Here is a 19,874-nt window from a genome sequence, read left to right as displayed (position 1 = left end):
GTCACATTAACCCTTGTTACACAACAAAACTGCCATCAGTGAATTGTGCTACCGTCTAAGAGAGAGTCTACTGGATCTGACTTTGAAAACACCGAGATCTGTTACACAACGCGTTGAGAAGTTTAACTATTGTAGGAAAAGACAACCACATGACATGTTTCACATTCTGTTTACTGGTATTGCTTAATATTTCACACAAAAATGTCCTAATTTACTCACCCCCATTTTGTTCCAAAACGGTATGTCATTATTCCTTCTGCAGAACTTAAAATATGGTATTTTGAAGACTTTCAACTGTTTTTCCCCCCCATACAATAAACGTCAGTGGGGCCCTAAACAACATTGGACCCCATTGAGTTTCATTGTATGAAAAAAAAAAGATTTTAAGAAGGAAGTCCTACAGATTTGGAACAGAATGAAGAAAGTGCAGGTGTACTTAAGTAATACGTTAGTTTATGTTGCGACCTGACCGACTCTATTAACCTGTGCAGTAAAAACAGCGTTTATGGCTTGGCACTTACAGGAATGTGCACTACCGTTATCCAGCATTTCACAGTATGGTGCTATAACTCATGAGGACACTTTGAATTTATGAGCCCTCTCCGAGGCCTGTTCTTTTAATCTGAGTGAGTTTAGAAGTGCAATGTCGGATAAGGTTTAATGGGAATCTGTCTGGCTTCCCCTTTTGTTTGCTCGTACTGTCATGAACCCACTCCCTTTTTTTCCCCCGGCTGCAATTAGACATGAGGAAGAAATAAGTTGACTAATTGACCGTTATCGCTTTCAAGAAAAAAAAAAAAGTGGAAACGTGCTGTGGGGAGAAAAGAAAAAACACTGCAACCCTTTGGCACACCCGAAATGACCTTTTGCTGGCCTTTGTTTCATTTTAAACTAAGTCAAGTTGCATCAATATTAAATAAAACCTGTGATCATATTTAAGCAAAGAAAATTTGATTCCATAATAAGTAGACATTTACACCTGTTAGGGACCATGGATAGGCTTTAGTGTCAAAACGTGGATGATTTCATACAAGGACTTTAATGCAAGTTTGATATAAACACATTTTTATTAACATTGTTCCATGACAATTGAGCAGTCTGTTCTTGAGTAACTACTTCAAATTCAAAATGGTATAATGGTTGTAGGTGATAGTAATTTTTCCATTGATATAAATTTATTTTGAGGGATTCACTAGGGGTGTGCCATATCATACCGTCCACGATAATACCGGTATACATTTTTACATGATAAAAAAAGTGTCATATCGCGATATCAATGATATAGCGACGCGATGACGTATGGCGCATTTACGTTCCCTAGCACGCACAACAACAACACCTGTCTGAGCGCGAGAGCAGCCTGTCATCCTCCGATGACGATTTAGCAATTTCACAAACAGCTTGAGTGTTCAGCGGGGCTGCCGACGCGCGTCTTCTCTCGCGCGCATTCAGGAGTCGGGACATGACTGAATGGTCTCTTGCACAATCGGGCCATCAGTGCATCGTAACTAAAGTTTATAATTTTCAAGTCTTCTTAATTCTTATCAGTTTAAACATTCAAGCGGTTTTAAACTATCCAGTAAGCTACTCGCGCACTCTCTGATAGAGTTGCACTGCGTGCATACATAGAGTGCAGCTCGCGAGAAACTAAAGTAATTTTTCGCGGATTATATCGCTTTAATGGAAAAACGCAAAATTGTGTAGAACTTCCGGTCTTGGTAAGTATACTCATAAACACAGTCAGTTATGTATAAAACGCATGTGACAGTGTGACAGACAGTATAATGAAAACCGCAATGGATCCGTGCACTAGCTGTAAAAGTGACAGCAGCCATAGGCTATGCGTCTGTCATTAATGTTGTCGTCACAACAACAAGAGATAGCTTTAATTTTAATGAATGAGAATTATTAGCCTATGTATTTAATTTAATCAGGAAACAGAACTAAAAGACTATGTGTTATCTTACATTTGATTACTTTATTATGTTTCTGTAGTATTTCTGAATACTGGTGTTAGACCTACACACATTTAACATTTAATTCAAAGATTGAAATCAAGCTTCCTTGTGTTGTGTAAACTCTTAACAACAAAATTACCACATTGTAAAAACGCAATGAGTGAGCAAACATTTAGGCGAGATAAACTGAATAAGAAAATTTTCAACAACAACAAAAAAAAAATGTCTATATCGTCATAAATATCATTATCGCAAATATTCTTGAAATATCGTGATAGAATTTTGAGGCTATATCGCCCACCCCTAGGATTCACAAATTTTCACTCAAAAAGCTTCTCAGACAGGAATATTGTAAATGTGGTGCAGATAAGAACTGATCGACAACAATTGTAATTAGACTTTGTGTGGCAGTCCTTGGAACAGAATCAAGATCACTCCGTAATGTTGAATGGGTTTTTCTGTCCGAACAGGCTGTATTACTTTGACAAAAATGAAGCCAAGTATATAAACCCCTGACTCCCCTCATGATGTGCTGTCAGGGTTTTTTGTTTGGACCTGGGCCTGAGAGCTGAGAGCACGGGGTCAGGAACAGGAGCCTCATTAGGACTACGTCATGCTCTCCATCATTACACTTCCTGTGTTTGACTCAGGAATCCACAGCTGCGATGGCCCCACTCTCAAGCGCTAGGCTCTTTTGCTCTCGAATGCAAATACGCACATCGTCAGCTGTGCTGTTTATTAGACATGTGACCCAGCGCACAACTCCCATGTCATTGATCTCACATTTACATGAGTGCCAGTAAGTCTGTATTTCGAGAAACATTCAAAACAGAGAGGATGTTGGGTTTTGGACACAGCGGTGGGGTTTTCCCGGGCTGTAAGCGAGGATGTTTAAATAGGAATGATATTTGATTGCGGTGCTCATTCCATGCATGCTATCAGCAGGGTCGAATGTGTCTCACTTCTGTGAAACGGGGCCAGTAGTGTCTTTGAGATGCAAGGAAAGTCTGTTTTCTGTGACTATGGTTTGCGGGGGTTCGGCTCATCCAACTTGCCGTTCTGCTATTTATGGAAATGCTTCTCCGCAGATAAATGTGGTGATGTCACTGCTAAGAGAGGCCAACTTTGGTCTGAGAGAGGGAGCTTGTCTTACACCTGTTCCTAAAATGAGTCCAAGCCACACTTAAAATCCAAGAACTGAAATCATTATGCTTTTGGCTCGTGCTTAATAGATTCATATTATTTTGTTGAAAATTACACTCTTCATTTACTTTTTGCAACACATTTTATTACTGTAATGTGGATATTCAACCAAAAAGTTGGTTGGGACTTTTTTTTGTGTGTGTGAAAAGGAGAGCCTTGCACACATTTTGGGGGGCAGGTATCTACTGACTTTATGAATGAGTCATTGAATCACTGACTCACCTGATTAGTTCAAAAACGGTGAATCATCGTGCGCTGGCGCGCCGCGGTCACTTGCATTGAAATCTCATCATAAATTAACCGAAACTCAGTGTATGTCTCACAGACATGACAGATAGGCCTACATCTAAATAAAGCTTGAAATTTCATTAAACGAAACAATTCAAAACGAAAAGAAATAGGCCACTCGCTGATTATTTAATCCATGATGTGCATTTCTCTCCAAGCGCGTTCATACGGAAATGGCGATCATCAAATTCATTAAACGAAACTATTAAAAACGAAAAGAAATAGGCTAGCCTACTCTCTGATTATGTAATCCATGATGCGCATTTCTCTCTATTGTTCATTATGGAGATGGCGATTCGTCAATTTCTTTAAACGAAACAATTCAAAAGGAAAAGAAATATAGGCAGCATACTCTCTGATTAATCCATGATGTGCATTTCTCTCTATAGGCGCGTTCACTACGGAGATATCAATCGTCAATTTCTTTAAACGAAACAATTCAAAACGAAAAGAAAAAGGCTAGCCTATACCTTCTGATTATGTAATCCATGATTTGCATTTCTCTCTATATATGCGCGTTCACTAGGAGATGGCGATCGTCAACTTAATCCTTGCAGCAGACACTGACAATAGTTGTATTAATAAAAATCAATTTACGGATTTTCAAATGCACTTCTTGCTTGTTAATTTAAATTAATTGATAAAATTAATACTTTAATTTTCATTGTTAAAATAATTAAATTTTATTAAGTGTCCCATTTTTGCTCATTTATAAATAGTATTTATATCTACCATCCCCTAAGCACCTGGGTTAAAAAATTATTTGGCGCCACCATATTATAACGGCCCACGTATTAAAAATAGCAGAGTCTAAATAGGGCTCCGGCTCATAATTACATTTAATGCCGTCAGCCGGGATCAGACACAACGTGCACGGGTCGGCCTTGATTTATTTATTTATTTATTTATTTTTATTTTTTTGCCCAATCTGGTATTCAGTTTCTGACCGGTGTAGGCACAAGCCAACAGTTTGGTGACGCTGTATGAGCCTTATGTCATAATTTTTAATTAGTCACGGTAATACCATATACCCCCGTAAAATAGGGAGGAGGTTTGACGGTATCAAAATTTGGATACTGCCCAAGCCTAGTTATCACAGTATTTGTGTTTGTAGTTTCAAAAAATTGCGCCAACGTTATCACAGTTTGTGTGTGTGTTGCACATCCATAATTGCAAAGGGGACGCGATTACAACTCTATATAAGTACATACATGTATCAAATAACCATTCCGAGACGTCCTGGTCCATTCTCATTTGTGTTTCTTCTGCCGGAGTCTCTTCATCATCTGGGTCTGATTCCGCTTCAGACATGTACAGCGGGTCTCTCACTCTCAGCCATTCTGCTTCTACCGACTGTTGTTTGCAAGTTACGCCCTCATCCAAAGGCTGGGCGGGGATATGCAGCTCATTTACATTTAAGGTGGTACACACCAAAACAGCTCTTTTTAAAACAGGCCACAAAAACGACATTTTCAAATGGTTCTAATAAATTTGTTGTGGGGTATTTTGTGCTGAAACTTCAAAAATACATTCTGGGGACACCCGAGACCAATATTACATCTTGTAAAAAGGAGCATAATAGGTGCCCTTTAAGTTTGCGTTTTCATAAGAGATAAAAACATCAATTGTCCTAAAAAAATAAAACATTTAAAATGTTATATTCATAATAATGGATAATTTCCCGCCTGTGACAACTGTCACACAATCAGTAGTTTGTACATTAAGGATCAATGATAGTTGGCAAAATAATTATAATTGCTTGTATATAAAATGAAATGTGTGTGTGTGTGTGTGTGTGTGTGTGTGTGTGTATATATATATATATATATATATATATATATATATATATATATATATAACTAGATGTAAAATAATAAATTAACAAATCTTGCTCCAAATAGAGACTTATGAAGACCAGGTTCTTATGAGAGGAGAGTCCTTGAGGACTGCAAATGAAAATAAATATGCTTCATGATAGTGAGCACACATCTTAGATTACAAGGTGGCTGAGAAGTTTAGAAAATAAAGCATACAGTCTGCTCTCTGCACTGCTGATAAGCAGACTCTAACGTGCTCTCCTGCTGCCAGCCCCTCCCACCATGTGCGTCAGTGGCTCTGCTGGTCTGGTTGGTTGTTGCTAGGTGGCTGTGTGTGAGTGTGTATGAGAGAGAAAGAGACATTTAGGGCTAACACGGACAGTTCGTTTAAGTGTGTGTGTACAACTAAGACAGCTGCACTAAGCTCAGCACACATTCTGTCTGGGCCTTGAGCTGGTCTCCGGTCATCTACAGTCGTGCACACATGCGAACACACGTACGCAAATCCATACACCCACACACTGACATACACTGCAACACCTGCACGAAAACTGACATAGACTATGATCCACAGTTTTCGCAAGGTCCAATGGGAATAGCTCTGATTTGGTCTATAATCACGGTTCTTGTCAGATGGATTTTTTATAAGGTAGGTTTGGGTGGGTTTTCTTGTTGGCTCATCTTTTATTACACGATAACCTTTAAGAACTGTTCATCTGTTTTTTTTGAAGCAAAAACCAACTATAAATAGCCCCAAACTCTTTGTCTGGAAATTGGAAGTGAATCAAGTTAAGATGCGGATCGTGGCTTGCAGAACTTCACTTAAGTTATTCGCGTGGGGCTTGCTTATCAAGTAGTGATTATAAGTCAGTGAGGAAACACCCCGAAATGCATTCAGACCCTATCGCCATGGCTCAAGCCATAGCAGTCACCTTGGGAAGAGCAAATTAATTGTTTGGTTTTGTTGAGGATTTGATTTGCAGAATGTCTTACTCTTGTTTATACCACCATGAACATCTTGTGTAGACTATTCAAACTATTTAGGCTTTTGAAAGTTTAATTTTGATATGGTAAAATCTGTTATTTTGTTTCAGAAATAAACACGGAGGTGGCAATGCTTGCAATGTGATATACATAGTTTTAAGTTCAAAAGGGAAAACTTTTGCAACGTTAACAAGTTAACAAATGTCACATTAATTTGTCATTTGTTAACCTTTTCTTCTGTATTGTGATGGAAAAATTCAATGAAACGGATTATCGAAAAAATATGTAGGGTCAGGAGTCGGGACTTGGCGTTTTCCATCGGTTGTTGATTGGATAATGGTAGATCTGGATCTGGAAGAAAGGGCTTAAGCGAACGAAATTAGAGCCCGACTGATATGGATTTTTGGGGCCTGATCCCAATACCGATATTAGGGAGTAAAAAAGCCTGATAACGATATTTCAGCCGATATTATTTGTGTATATTATAATACAGTAGCAATATTATTTGTGTATATTATAGTATAGAACCAGTCAAAAGTTTGGACACACTTTCCCATTCGTGTGTACAAACTTTTGACTGGTACTGTATATAGAATACGCAATTTACAAGCATTTTATCCGCATTATGTTCTGTAAAAAAAGTTAATATCGGCGGCATATCTGTGTCATGTATACGCCGATACCGATATATCTGCAGTCCGATATAACAGTCGGGCTATAAACGAAATGATTGGAGAAGTCCGGCTAACATCAAGTTTGTTGAAACAAGTCTGTTTCACTGGGAGATAGATTTATGAGATTTTGATTAAAATTTGCATGGATCAATCATTCACAATGAGATTAATAACATGCATTTAGAAAATAGGGTACATTTTTTTATTTATCTTTAACTACATCCTACTACCCATTGCACAGTGGATTATTCAATATTTTGGCTAATTAAACTTTCTAAAAATTTAAAAATGTATCTGCTCCGTTTTACCATATTTAAAATGATTTTCCTTCAAATTATGTGCAGAAGTTGACTAGCTGACTAACCTAAGTGGAGGCGAAACTGTTTCAGTTTGTGTAGTTAATTCTCATGTAGTTACACTAGTTGGTCTGGTCTGACTGGTTATTTTAATAAATTAAAAAGTTAATCTTGAACTGTTTTTCTCAGGCGATCCATGCGGTAAACAAAGAGGGACAAAGTGCTGAATAATTTTCCCTCTGCCTTTTCCTGGATTAGTTGAAAGGAAGTGGTGATGGTGTTTTCCCCTGTTTGAAGGCCTCAGTCGAACCTCCAGCGGGAGACGGTGGTGTGGAACTGAGTCCGCTGTGGTTGTGGCGTGTTACTGTGAAGTCTCTTGGTGAATTGATTGGGCTCCATCCCTCTTCACACAAGCCTTTAACTTGTTTCGCATCCAAACGCTGTGTCAATAATTGGCTTGTAGGCCTGCTAACCTGTTCAAATAGACCCCTCAAAGCATTGCTAAAATTCCTCAAGTTCTTCATAAAAGGTGGCAATCGTGCCTTTTACCACCATCAAAGCAGTCCTTAGGTTAGCTGTAGCTAGAAGTACATATATTTATTGGCTTTTGGACATATAGATTTGATAAATGGTGGTAATCAAGTGGAGTTGGTAATATAAAATGTGAAGGATAACTTCCAAGCAATAGGTATTATGAAGTTGGCAGTTTCTGAGTAAAATTTATCATACTGTGGTTCTTTTGAGCAGGACATCTGGTTGCCCAAATGGAACGATTAGCTGTAGTTGCACTACAGTCACTACAATAATTTTAGTTGCTTTGAAATAAAATTATTACTTGAGTTATTGGATTAGTCACGATGAAAGGGAAGTTGCAAAAAAATTCTTTTGCATTGTGATGTGTATCCGAGCGTAATGAATGGAAGCTTGTTTCCGCCATTGAATAAAAATAAAAAAGGTAATTGCGACTTTTTATCTTTTATTCTCAGAATTGTGATAAAGTAGAAATTTCGTGTTATAAAGACCTTTTTTATTTCTTGCAATTGTGAGTTTATATTTAAATTCTGAGAAAAAGAAAGTCAGAATTGTGAGATGTAAACTCGCAATTGTGAGATAAAAAGACGTGAGATAAAAGATTTTATCTTTTAATTTTTGTTCCGTAGTGGAAACAAGTACCCATAGTAACAAGTTATCGAAAAAGAAAATAATTTGGGCAGCTACTTAGTTTTATCTGTTTTTATTTATATTTAGATGTGGCTGTTGCACCAAAAATGAATGCGAGCTTGCAGTTGAAGGAAAGGGCCTGGGAATTAAGCAGGGTTAAATGACTGGAGAAATAAGGCATATGACACCAGAGAGAAGTCTGATGTTTACTGGAAGATCCAGTTTTGATATTTTGATTTAACCAGGTAAAAAAAAAAAAAAAGTATAAATTGTTCACAATCAGATCTATAACATGCATTTAAAAAGTTGATGGGGTGAATCTTTATTTTATACAGAATTAAATGAAATATCAGTTGATACCAATACATTTAAATAATGTTGGATAACTGTCATGGTCCCGAAATATTTTGCATTTCCACATGAAAAATCTTTACAATAACAGTGGATCAAACAATGCTGAAAGTGTAGTTGGAACTTAAAATGGCACGTCAAACGTTTGACAGTTACATATTAAAACTACGTAAATGGTGACAGCAGTTGTTTGTCTACCAAACATATCACAATAATCCATCTTGTAAACAGAGTTAACACACCCAGGATTCATTCTAGAGATAAAACACGAAATGTTTTGCTTTTATGTAATTGTAGATAAATGGCAGATGTTCTCAGATCTCATTTTCTTGACTACTTGTCCAGTCATGAGCTTGTTTGTTTTATTACGATTAGATGAAGCCATTCATTTGCATTTGCAAATGGCTTGTATCACGGAGAAGTAGACATGACAATGCATTTTTGAGGCATGAGATGTTGATCGTCTAAATAGTTTAGTTGAACATGCCTAAATGAGGTATTTTAGAAAGTTCATTGAATGACACATAAAAGAATGAATTGTTGAACAAACTTGCTGAATGGGTTTGAGTTTCAGGTTCGCCTCAGGCAATGGAGAGTCTTGTGTCAGACAGACGCAACAGTGTCTAGGCGGCTTTTTGAAACCAATTATAATTCAGGGCAACATAATATGGTTCAGTGCAGATTTTGTGGCTAACATCTATTCTGTAATGCATATTTAAAAGAAACTGTAGTAATATATTAAGTCTTTAACCCTTGAATGTACAGAAGCATAAAATCTAGGCTCTGGTATATTTGGGAATTCTGTGGAATTCTGTTCGCATCATTGAATTCATATTTCATTCTGTTCGCATCATTGAATTCATATTTCATTCTGTTCGCATCATTGAATCATTGAATCATTATTTTCCCGTTTATCCCTGTAAAGCTGCTTTGAAACAGTATTGTATAAAGCTCTTTATAAAGGTGACTTGATTAATATTATTTAAATCTATATTTAAGAAAATATTTTTTTAAATTGAGCTAGTTATTTAACTACTCTCAAAATAAAATAGATTCAATTGTCCATGAAAGGAAGAGTAAGACTTTATTTTATTTTTATTTTTTACAGTCTATGGTGAAGACTGACTTTTTTGTTTTGTTTTTGTCTGTTGTAAGCTTAATTCAGGAAATTGTTCCAATATAGATTCGAAGTCAGCTTTCCTGAAATATCTGTCATTTTTGCTAAACTCCCAATTGTATTATCATAATTTTTTGGTCTTCCAGCCTGCTAGCTGAAAGTCAGCAAAACAGCACAGACTGTCACGCTTCGCTGGCGTACAAGCGCCATTGGCCTCTCCAAGAAATTCAACCCCTCCGTTCCTGCTCCATGTCCGGCTGCGCTGATGCCGCTCGTGTGCTGAGCCCATATGGGCACGGCTGGGTGGTTTGTCATGCCCTGCTCAGCTCACTGGTGGAAATTACTCACACGCAAAAACACCAAGTAATGTGTGTAAACACTGAGCTTGTTGATACTAAAATACTGCCGTGGCAATAGCGTATGACTCGAGGCTTGTTTTTCACCGGCCTGATGGTGGTTATTAAGGGGATGTCAAAGTGTCGTATGAGGGTTACTGCAAGGTACAGTTGTTTTTGTAGCCTGTATATTCACTTAGCAGTTTTACAGTTCATCTGTTCCACTGGTTATTAACTTAACTCGAAGCACTGGCATCAGTTTAGGCCTGTTTGCCTCGCAAACTACAGACTAGCCTCCAGCAACGTTAATACCCTGAACGAATAGTGCTGCCTGGAGCTTACCTGACCCTCTGTTTTTCATTTTTAATAAATGCATTTTGCCACAGGATTACATGAGCATATTGTGCTAAAATCATCTTTGTAGTTGCTTCTTGCAGTCATGTGTAGAGTTTTAATAGCTACATGCCATTGGTGTGACACAGTGTGTGAGTGTGTGTATATTATTTATATTTTCACTTTTGAAATAAAGCTGAATGTTGATTAGAATATTCATTTTTGGTGTGGTATTCTCTCTTTCTCTCTCTCGCCCTTTCTCTGATGTCTGACATTTTTCATGTACTAAAATGTTTTCTTAATATGTATGATCATATTGATTCATATTAGTAAGAGTTTAAATGTTTTTCTTTAGTAAAAACAGTGGGATTTTGACTAAATGAATACAAACAACATTTATTTATTTATTAGCTTTATTTGATATATTTTTTACTCTATTTTTACTTGCACTTGAAAACAATTGCGGTTTGATTGTAACAATTGGACAGAAAAGCTGAATATAAATGTTGAGATATATCGTCGCATGGATTTAAGGTTCGTCAGCTACATCTTCCAGTTTTAGTGACAGTCCCAGTTTTGTGCATTTGCAGTTTTATTGGGCAGAGGCTCGAGGCGCGTGAGGGCTGTTAATGGATAAAAATCAAGTATGCAAATTGGTTCAGTCCATTGACGTCAGAAACTGAATTGTATGCCATCTGGGGACACCCTGACCAGCCGTCTAAAAGCTGCGCTGAAGTGCTTGTCTTTGTCTGCGTATGCCCGGGCTCTTTTTGGGGATATGGCGCCACAAGATGTGCCAGGTCTTGTTTTCACAGTGAACCTTTCTCCTTCTCATCTTCTCCAAAGGATACCATTTATGCATGTGTTTTTTTGAGTTCACATGGATGAGTACTTGCCAGAGACAAAGAAAATATGACAGAGAAAGGTTGACGTATTCATCAAGTCCTCTCTTTCTCTCACAAAGCGTTTTATTACAAGCCCTTATGCTGTCCTCTGGTTTTGTGCTAGCAGTGCCTCTATCATCTTAAAAGATAAAACTGTGCTACCTTTAAGAAACGACAAGTACGAAAACTACGTGTTCGGCACACAAAGGCCTCTTTGGAGTACTGTGGGCAGGGAATGCTCCGCCCACCGCTCTCAGGCGGCCAATCACGCTCGCATCTGCATAATGAGCAGTGGTGCGAGTGTCTGTTCATGAATTAATCTCTGAATGGCCCTGTATGGAAGTGTAATGAACAGGAGAACAGATTACACTGGACAGATGATGCGCGCTTAATTCAGTGAAGCAAGCTTCTCCGCTCCAGCTTCCTCTTGCTGCTGGGAAATTGCAGTGTGTGTGTGCACTGGAGGCTGGGCTGGTAACAGAGTTGAGCTCACGTTTAACCCTCTAGCATGTGCGTTTCCCTCGCGTGATTATAGTAGGATTGAGTCACAGATTGGCCAATCACTCATATAAGAGGCGTTTAGAGATATAGGGCAACTATCACACTCTTTTATTTACATGACTACTTGGATAATTAAAGAACTTGAAGTGAACTAGAATACTTGAAGTGAGGCCTCATGCCATTGTTTTAATCTGATTTTTGTGTATATATATATATATATATATATTTTTTTTTTTTTTTTTTTTACCTTTGTTGACATCTAATGTTCCCTTAAAGTTAATCTTTAAAAGATACTTAAGAATTTAGTAGTACTGTAAATGGCAGAAAATAAAATGTTAGGAAAAAAAATGAACACATACTATTTTTCATACTGTATGTTTTAATGTTGTATTTCATTTAATTTATGCTGTTTTTAGTCAATTTATTTACACAAAATAATACAATTTTAATATCAGCCATTGATCAGTGTTTATAAAATAATATAAATATAAAATAATTAGTGGATTATCAATATTGGTGTTTTCAATAGCATACTTGTAGATATTTATTACTGAAATGTTGGTGTTACTGCACTTTGTTACCATGCTAATAAATGATTACCAGTCTTATACTATGATATTTAATTTTTCATCAGGAAGTTTGGGTTGTTTATCTGTGTGCTGTTTCTATTTGTCACGGTGCTTTAAAACCACGTTTTTCGCTTTTAAAATCCCATTGACATTAAATTCAAAAATATATAATATAAAAGCATATTTACATTGGATTTTTTTAACAAAATTTAAGGTATGGCAGATGGTTTCAAAGAACAGCAAAATATGACACAAATGTATAAAGAAAATAAACACTAGCTGATTTTCTTTCTTGAAGTTGTGGTGGTGTTATTTGAGACTTATTTGAATATACACTGCTGAGCATTTGGCTTTTATATTATTATTTTTTTTCCCACGTGTTTGAGTAAATGCAAATACTGACGTTCATCTGCATCTCTTCCCCCACAGAGACGCGGAGCAATCTCCTATGACAGCTCTGATCAAACCGCTCTGTATATTCGCATGCTAGGTAAGCACCATCTTCCCTGTCTAACACACACACACACACACACACACACACACACACACACACACACACACACACACACACACACACACACACACTGACACTCACTCAACCTGTAAACAAATGCAGATGCAGGGTAGATGTATCACTCTACACTGGAAGTTACTAAGCGCAGCACATTATATGCCAGATTGTGTAACAGAGGGGATGAAGAGCCTCAAACATCAGTCAAAAAGCCTCTGATAATCTCGTCATTACATACACAGCTTTTGTCATTCCTCAACTGGGAATTGCTTAGTGTTTCCCAGAAATTTTCTTTGATTTAATACTTATCAAACCCCGGATCTGCCTGATTGCTCTGAAAGATCTGAAAGGGCCTGATGAGTAAACGCTGCATATGAACAAATTTCAAATCGAAAAACGTATACTTAATTCAATGTCAGATTAACCTATGAAGCATCTTAGGTTCATGCTTGTAGTCATTGTTTAATGTTTGGCAATTTTGATTTCAAGTAAATCCATCTCGTTTTTAAGGATATTTCGACATTTTATGGTAAAACTAGACGAAGATAGTGTTAGAGTAGTTATATTGCAGTATATCATCACACTTATCGGTGAAACTTTTAGTATTTTTAAATGCAGAAGTATTGTGACTGGTCGGCAAAATGCATTGTGGAAATAACTTCAAGAAGTGGCTGGGGGTGGGGAATGAAACGGTAGTAAACTGCACATATTTCTGCATTTATATATCACCTGGAATCAGTTTTTATTACTATTTTGTTAATTTTGTTATTATTTATTGTATATTTATCACCTGGTTATTGGATATATTTTAGTTTTAGTTTATAAATGAATTTTCCTAATTTAAAGAGATGGCAATAGATTATGGGACAAATATGTAAGACCTCAAGAGCACATTCTATTTAACTGCATGTCGGACAGCTGCCGTGTGCATGTAACGGTCGTGTTTATTTTTATTTTTCAAAAAGGATAGTTCACCCTAACATGAAAAATCTCTCATGAGTTACTCACACTCATGCCATCCCTGATGTACATTGGACGCACAGTACAGACGCACAGAGTCAGTCATATAATGTATTTTTTTGGAGAATTAATTAAATAATTATCGGCTAATGTAAGAATACTCATTTAAACTATACACTATCATTTCCAGCCAATTGTCCTAGGCGTGTTTACAAGTTTCATAACAAGTTTCAAAGCATTTTGCTTCAAAAGACATTGACTCGTCCACTGAGGTTGTATGGATTACCGTCACGATCGCTATGTTTTTTTTTTAAGCATTAACCGAGCGACACCCATTCAATGGCATTATGTGGACTCACAGAAATTTGTTTGTGTTTATCGGAAGAAAAAAAGTTATATACATCAGGGATAGCATGAGGGTGAGTAAATGATGAGAGAATTTTCATTTTTTGGTGAACTGTCCCTTTAACAATGTTATATAGATTTATAATAGCAATGTATTGGCCATAATATAAGAATAATTATCAGAATTTCAGTATCTGTGCATCCCTAATAAATCTTAAGAACTTTGTGTACAGTACACCAAATATGTTCTGTGCGATTCATCCTCGAGCAATTACCCTTTTGGGATGAAACGCATCAGAAAGTATACACATCTCGCCAGAATGCGGTGGTTTCATATACTTTAAATCCGATTGACTGGCGTGAACACAATCAGACTAGTTCGTCATGTCTGAGTTCACCTCTTCCGTATGACTGCTTTCTTTCTGTCACTGTACCATGAATTAGCGATACACTAAAACGTCATAACAACCTGGGAGTATCTACACGTTCAGTAACATCAGCATGTAGCCAAAAACCCAGTAAAGCCAACTCTGACCTAATATTTGATCGTAATTTCTTTTTTTGTTTTGTTTTTAAGCTGTGACAAACAAAACAATCAAACCCTCATTCGTGTTTACACCAGGTATGAACCAACACATCTCACCACCAGGAGAGACAACACCCCCCCACCCCCCCCCACCCGCTCACTCGCTTTCACGGCCTATCCCTTTAATAACTCTTCCACTCCATTCCTCCTTAAAGACCTGCATCAGTGGGCACAGTCTAATCAGTGGCATTTCTCACGTTAAAATGTCTTCTAATTATATTTGTGGGTCAGGAGATGAGTTCTGGTTGCGTACGAGAGGTTTGGCGCAAAACAAAAAAAGCGCACTTTTGGTTCCATAATTTGGATGTGGTCTTGCTTCCTCGACCTCTGCGGCTTTTCTTCTGCATGTCCGATAGCTTCCGTCTGTTTTTTTTAGTTTATTTAAATGTCTGATTCGCCTGTTGCATGTGTGCAATTGTGCTACACACTTGTAAGGTCGGTCCGTATCTATTACTGTTTGTTTTTTTCCTGTTTCTTTTAAAACTCATGTTTGTCTTATTCATTTTAATAGTGTTTATGTAATTGTAATTCACAGTTTTGGTATTTTAATAGGGGCTTGTGTAATATTCAAACAGCTGTTTTCAAGTAAGTAAATATACTGGTGGGAGGCTGTTTTATTATTTGTTTGACTTATTTACACGTTGACTACTTTTTTACTGCACATGAACTCCAATCAGTAGTGACATGTCGGAGGCTGCCATTACTCAGTAAAAGTTTATGCGTCCCCCCTCCTTCTCCCTCTCCATGCAAATACACACACACACAGCCAGAGTTTGATGAAAAGGCCTATTGAATGACTTTTTAACAGATGTGACTTTAGAGCTTTGGCCAGCCTCGTTGAAGTCCCTCTGATTTCCTCTCCATTCTGTCCTGGGCTGAAGCACAAGCTTGTCTTTCTTCCATGCGTCCTCCTTTGCTCCTAGCCGTCTGAATACTAATGCATAAGTCCCTCTGGCATGGCGATGCATGGTCTGTCCCCTGTCCTTACCTTTTCCCCATCCATCAGCGGTGTGTGTGTATGTCTGTGTCTCTGTCCCCCAGTAGCCAGGCTTGTAACCTGCTGTACGTTTGTGTTTGCAAACAAATCTCTTGAGGACCTGTGTGTTGATGCCTTCTAGGAGATGTGAGAGTGAGAAGTCAGGTAGGCTTTGAACCTGAACGAAGAGGCTCGCACCCATACCTGGGCGTCGATTTCCGCACTTTGCACTGTAAGTACCAAATTAAGACCGTCCAGCACATGCACACATGCCTTCCTCTGTGGAGCGAAGTGCTACAGGGATGCTTTGTTCTGAAAGTATTCCTTTTCTCCATAGGTATTTGAAAGTGTTTGAGGCTTTGCACCAGCTCTGATATTAGTTTTAAAAAAAACTACTCCCCTAACACACTGCACATGAATAAAGTGAATAGTTTGAGTTTTTTGAGTGTACGTTTATTCTAATTCTGAACTATATATCGCGTAGAAAAGCGTGCAGAGCGGTCCCTTTATAATCAGTAAAAAGCTTTCACTTACCTTAATTCATCACGATGATGCTATCTCACGAAGGTGTCTACATTGCACAATGGATCTCTTATTTACATAATGTCAACACTTTGTTAAAATTGCAGGATTTGCGAGTGTGCAGAAAAAAAACTTTGAGTAGTGATCGGATCCTAAATTAAAGGCCCACTTAAGTGCCTTGGAACGCGCAGCTTTGTATGATGCGTCAATGTAATTTCCAATGAAACGGGAAGCTAACGCAGGACATATTGAATGGCTCCTGCCCCTTTTCAAAAAGCCAATAGCATTTAGTTTACCTCACAGACTGCAAGTCGTATTGACAGCATCATGGAAGCGAATCAGAGCGCTGATGATACGTTGGATTCAATAGTAGAGGTGTGAATTAATTCTAGCCATTTCATTCTAAACCAACGTACAGTTCCCATCTCCAACCCATATTGTTCCTGGGACTGTCAACGGTTGCTTTGGCCAGGTGGTATTTATAGCATTGGGAGCGGGACGCTTTAGATTCTAGAGAGCATTTGATTGGACAGATAATGCGATTAAAAGCTAAAGTATGCGGTGATGTCATAAAAAATCTGTGATCCATTTTAGCGGAAGTGAGCGACTGTAAGTTTTGAATGCTTATGTCTCCTAAATGCGAATTTTGTCTTGTTTTGGAACACACCAGCTTATTCATAACCTTAAGGCTTACATATTCATACTAAAAGCTAAAAAAAACGTAATTTTATTTCAGGGCGCCTTTAAACACCTGTGATTGGCCATTGCGTTAAAAAAAATCAACAAATAGTTCAGAGATTGGCTACATTGCTCAACGCTGCAAAAACACGTAAATAGAAACCTTTGACGCTCTCCAAAGCGCAAACACAGATACGCAGGGGATCGTTTGCCAAATTGCCGATGTGCTATCATTACGGAGAAACTGATCCTAGACCTGCAGTTATGAGCAGCTTTTCCCTCTAAAAGCAATCAGAAGCAGCAGCAGGCAGTGCTTTGAGTGAGAAAATGCCACCTTAGGCTCAAGTCCGTGGCCAAGGGAAGGCTAAGCCATGCGCACGCACTTCTCGTGGTACATATGTCCCTCTGTCTGTGTTGATACTAGGTGTGCTGAATTTAGGAGAATGTACACAGGGCGCATGAAAAGATTTATTGCTCTTTTGTGATGGTGAAATGAAACACTGTTTTAAAGACTCTCTTCGGACTGTTCTTGCCTTTTGTGTTTAGGTCAGGCGTGACCTCTCGTCGGCTGCCTGAGCAACACAACACAAACGATAGCAACCAAACTTTAAAATAGCAGGGGTTCCAGTCATGGGGGCTGGGTTAGGGCAGTGATTTTGAAAGGAACCAAAGCTAAAGACACTAAATGCTAAAAATGTGAAGGCAATTTCAGCCTAATTATTGAAGATGTTAATAATTCAGCCTAATTATAGAGAATCTTGCATCATGGAATTTCCATGTTCTCTTTTCTGTCTGTGTGTGTGTGTGTGTGTGTGTGTGTGTGTGTGTGTGTGTGTGTGTGTGTGTGTGTGTGTGTGTGTGTGTGTGTGTGTGTGTGTGTGTGTGTGTGTGTGTGTGTGTGTGTGTGTGTGTGTGTGTGTGTGTGTGTGTGTGTGTGTGTGTGTGTGTGTGTGTGTGTGTGTAGCCCGTGCTGAGTCAGCAGGGTCGATTCCAGCTAGGAGAATCCGGAGGCTTTTTAGTTTCCAGCGACATATGCTTTCGTCCCGTCTGCTACGAGGAGCGCCACACCTCAACACCCTCCATATCCTGGATGAGGACTACTGTGGTCAAGCCAAGGTATGGGGTCACAAACACACACTGTGCTAAAAACTCAGTGTGTCCGAAATCGCATACTGTCTGAGGAGGTACTACATTTGGATTTTAACTTTGCGACCGTTAAAAAAAAAAAGTTCTATATAGTATGAATATAGGTAGTATGAAGGAAATTCGGATGTACTACATCCACCATGTTGTTAGTCACATGACCTACCTTCATCAGTTGCATAGCTTTATTAGCTTTCACAAATCCTCTCCCGTGGCCTCACGAGATAATGAAGTGTCCATCGCATGTGTGCTTCAAAATATTAGTGGAAGTAGTAGGTCATTGGCTACTTTCACCCACCATTTTTCAAATACTGTGAATTCGGATATACTACTACTTTTGGCGTATTGTTTTTCACATCCTACATAGTAGGAAAGTATTCAATTTCAGATGCAGTGAGTGACTTAAATTTACCCTGAATATTCAATATTTGTAGTGTTTTTAAAAGTTGATTGACTTGATTTTTCATCTGTGCTCACTGTAATTTTCTCACAGTGTATGCTTGAAAAGGTTGGAACCTGGAATTTTGACATATTCCTCTTTGACAGACTTACAAATGGTAAATATTTTGATTCTGAAGAATCCAGTGTGTAAATACTTAACTTTTTGTTGTGAACACTGCCACCTGCTTGTTGAATAATGCATGTGCAATATTGAGGATGAAGCATTGACTTGCCCAAGCCCTCATTTCTCTTGTGCTGTTTGTTGTTTTTAAGGAAACAGTCTCGTCTTCTTGACATTTCATTTGCTGAACCAGTATGGCCTCATCGAGCTATTCCAGTTAGACATGGTTAAAGTGCGTCGATTTCTAGGTAAGTGTTTTTAATGTCTTTTTTAGAATAAAAATGCTTTAGGGCTGATAATAACTACCATTTTGATTGATTAATCTGATATGAATGTATATGAACTTAATTGCAGGTGTTTTAACACTTTTGTAATTCCTTTACTGTTTTAATAAAAAATGTGTTATATGTAAAATTTTAGCGAAATATCATTAATTTTAAACCTAAATGCAATATGTAACAACATAATTTATTCAAAATATTAGACTTTTTTATTTATACATTTAATTTTTCATTCAAAAATATTTTAGTCAACATTTGCTAAAAAATTTATAATTATGTAGTTTATCAGGAACTTTTTTGCAAAATGGAAATACTTAATTATACATTTTATAATGAATTTGTAATATTTTCAAGAATATAATCAATAAAATGTAAAGGTTATGTGCTAGGAAAAACATCTGAACTACTTTAAACAGCAGAAGGATATTAAACAGTTTTTTTTTTTAAGCATCTAATATAAAGTCCTTCCGTACTTTGAACAAACTTGGGTTGGCTGTGACGTCCACCATTTATACTACTTATTATTTTCTTTTTATTATTATAAAAATGTATGAATAATAAAAATAAAACAAAATCGGTATCGTAAACATCCAACTAATGAAATTTGTTGTTGGTTATTGTCACCATCGATTTAAGTGAAATGCTGCCGCCCTAATATACTGACATGTACTAATCTTGCTGAATTACTTCAAGTTCTGGTTCAAGAAGACTACCACAATCAAAACCCTTACCATAATGCAGTCCATGCTGCTGATGTCACCCAGGCCATGCACTGTTACCTGAGAGAACCCAAGGTGATTGTCCTTTTATTAAATGTACCATTATTCCCTTGTTACATT

General features: G+C 37.6%; 1 protein-coding gene across 25 annotated transcripts in view; it reads left to right on the top strand.

The window, feature by feature from the left end:
* pde7a (phosphodiesterase 7A) overlaps window positions 1–19,874 on the top strand; it is a 34,359-nt gene that overhangs the window by 8,625 nt on the left and 5,860 nt on the right. For 4 of the 25 annotated variants that reach the window (XM_077244791.1, XM_077244803.1, XM_077244801.1 and 1 more), the window contains 7 exons: window positions 12,901–12,961; window positions 14,865–14,909; window positions 15,992–16,081; window positions 18,014–18,165; window positions 18,686–18,749; window positions 18,907–19,002; window positions 19,729–19,829. In XM_077244791.1, the coding sequence (XP_077100906.1) occupies window positions 12,901–12,961; window positions 14,865–14,909; window positions 15,992–16,081; window positions 18,014–18,165; window positions 18,686–18,749; window positions 18,907–19,002; window positions 19,729–19,829 (609 nt within the window). Of the gene's footprint in view, window positions 1–5,780; window positions 5,916–12,900; window positions 12,962–14,864; window positions 14,910–15,425; window positions 15,459–15,991; window positions 16,082–17,694; window positions 17,858–18,013; window positions 18,166–18,685; window positions 18,750–18,906; window positions 19,003–19,728; window positions 19,830–19,874 lie in introns of those variants that run through there. The other 21 variants (XM_077244793.1, XM_077244805.1, XM_077244806.1 and 18 more) reach the window with 14 other exon arrangements.

This window comes from Siphateles boraxobius, unplaced genomic scaffold, assembly GCF_051911475.1.
Source record: "Siphateles boraxobius isolate OS27281-9 unplaced genomic scaffold, OSU_SipBor_1 26, whole genome shotgun sequence".
In the NCBI taxonomy this organism is placed as follows: domain Eukaryota; kingdom Metazoa; phylum Chordata; class Actinopteri; order Cypriniformes; family Leuciscidae; genus Siphateles; species Siphateles boraxobius.
The sequence above is the reverse complement of the archived record's forward strand: the minus strand, read 5'-3'. Positions and strand labels throughout refer to the sequence as shown.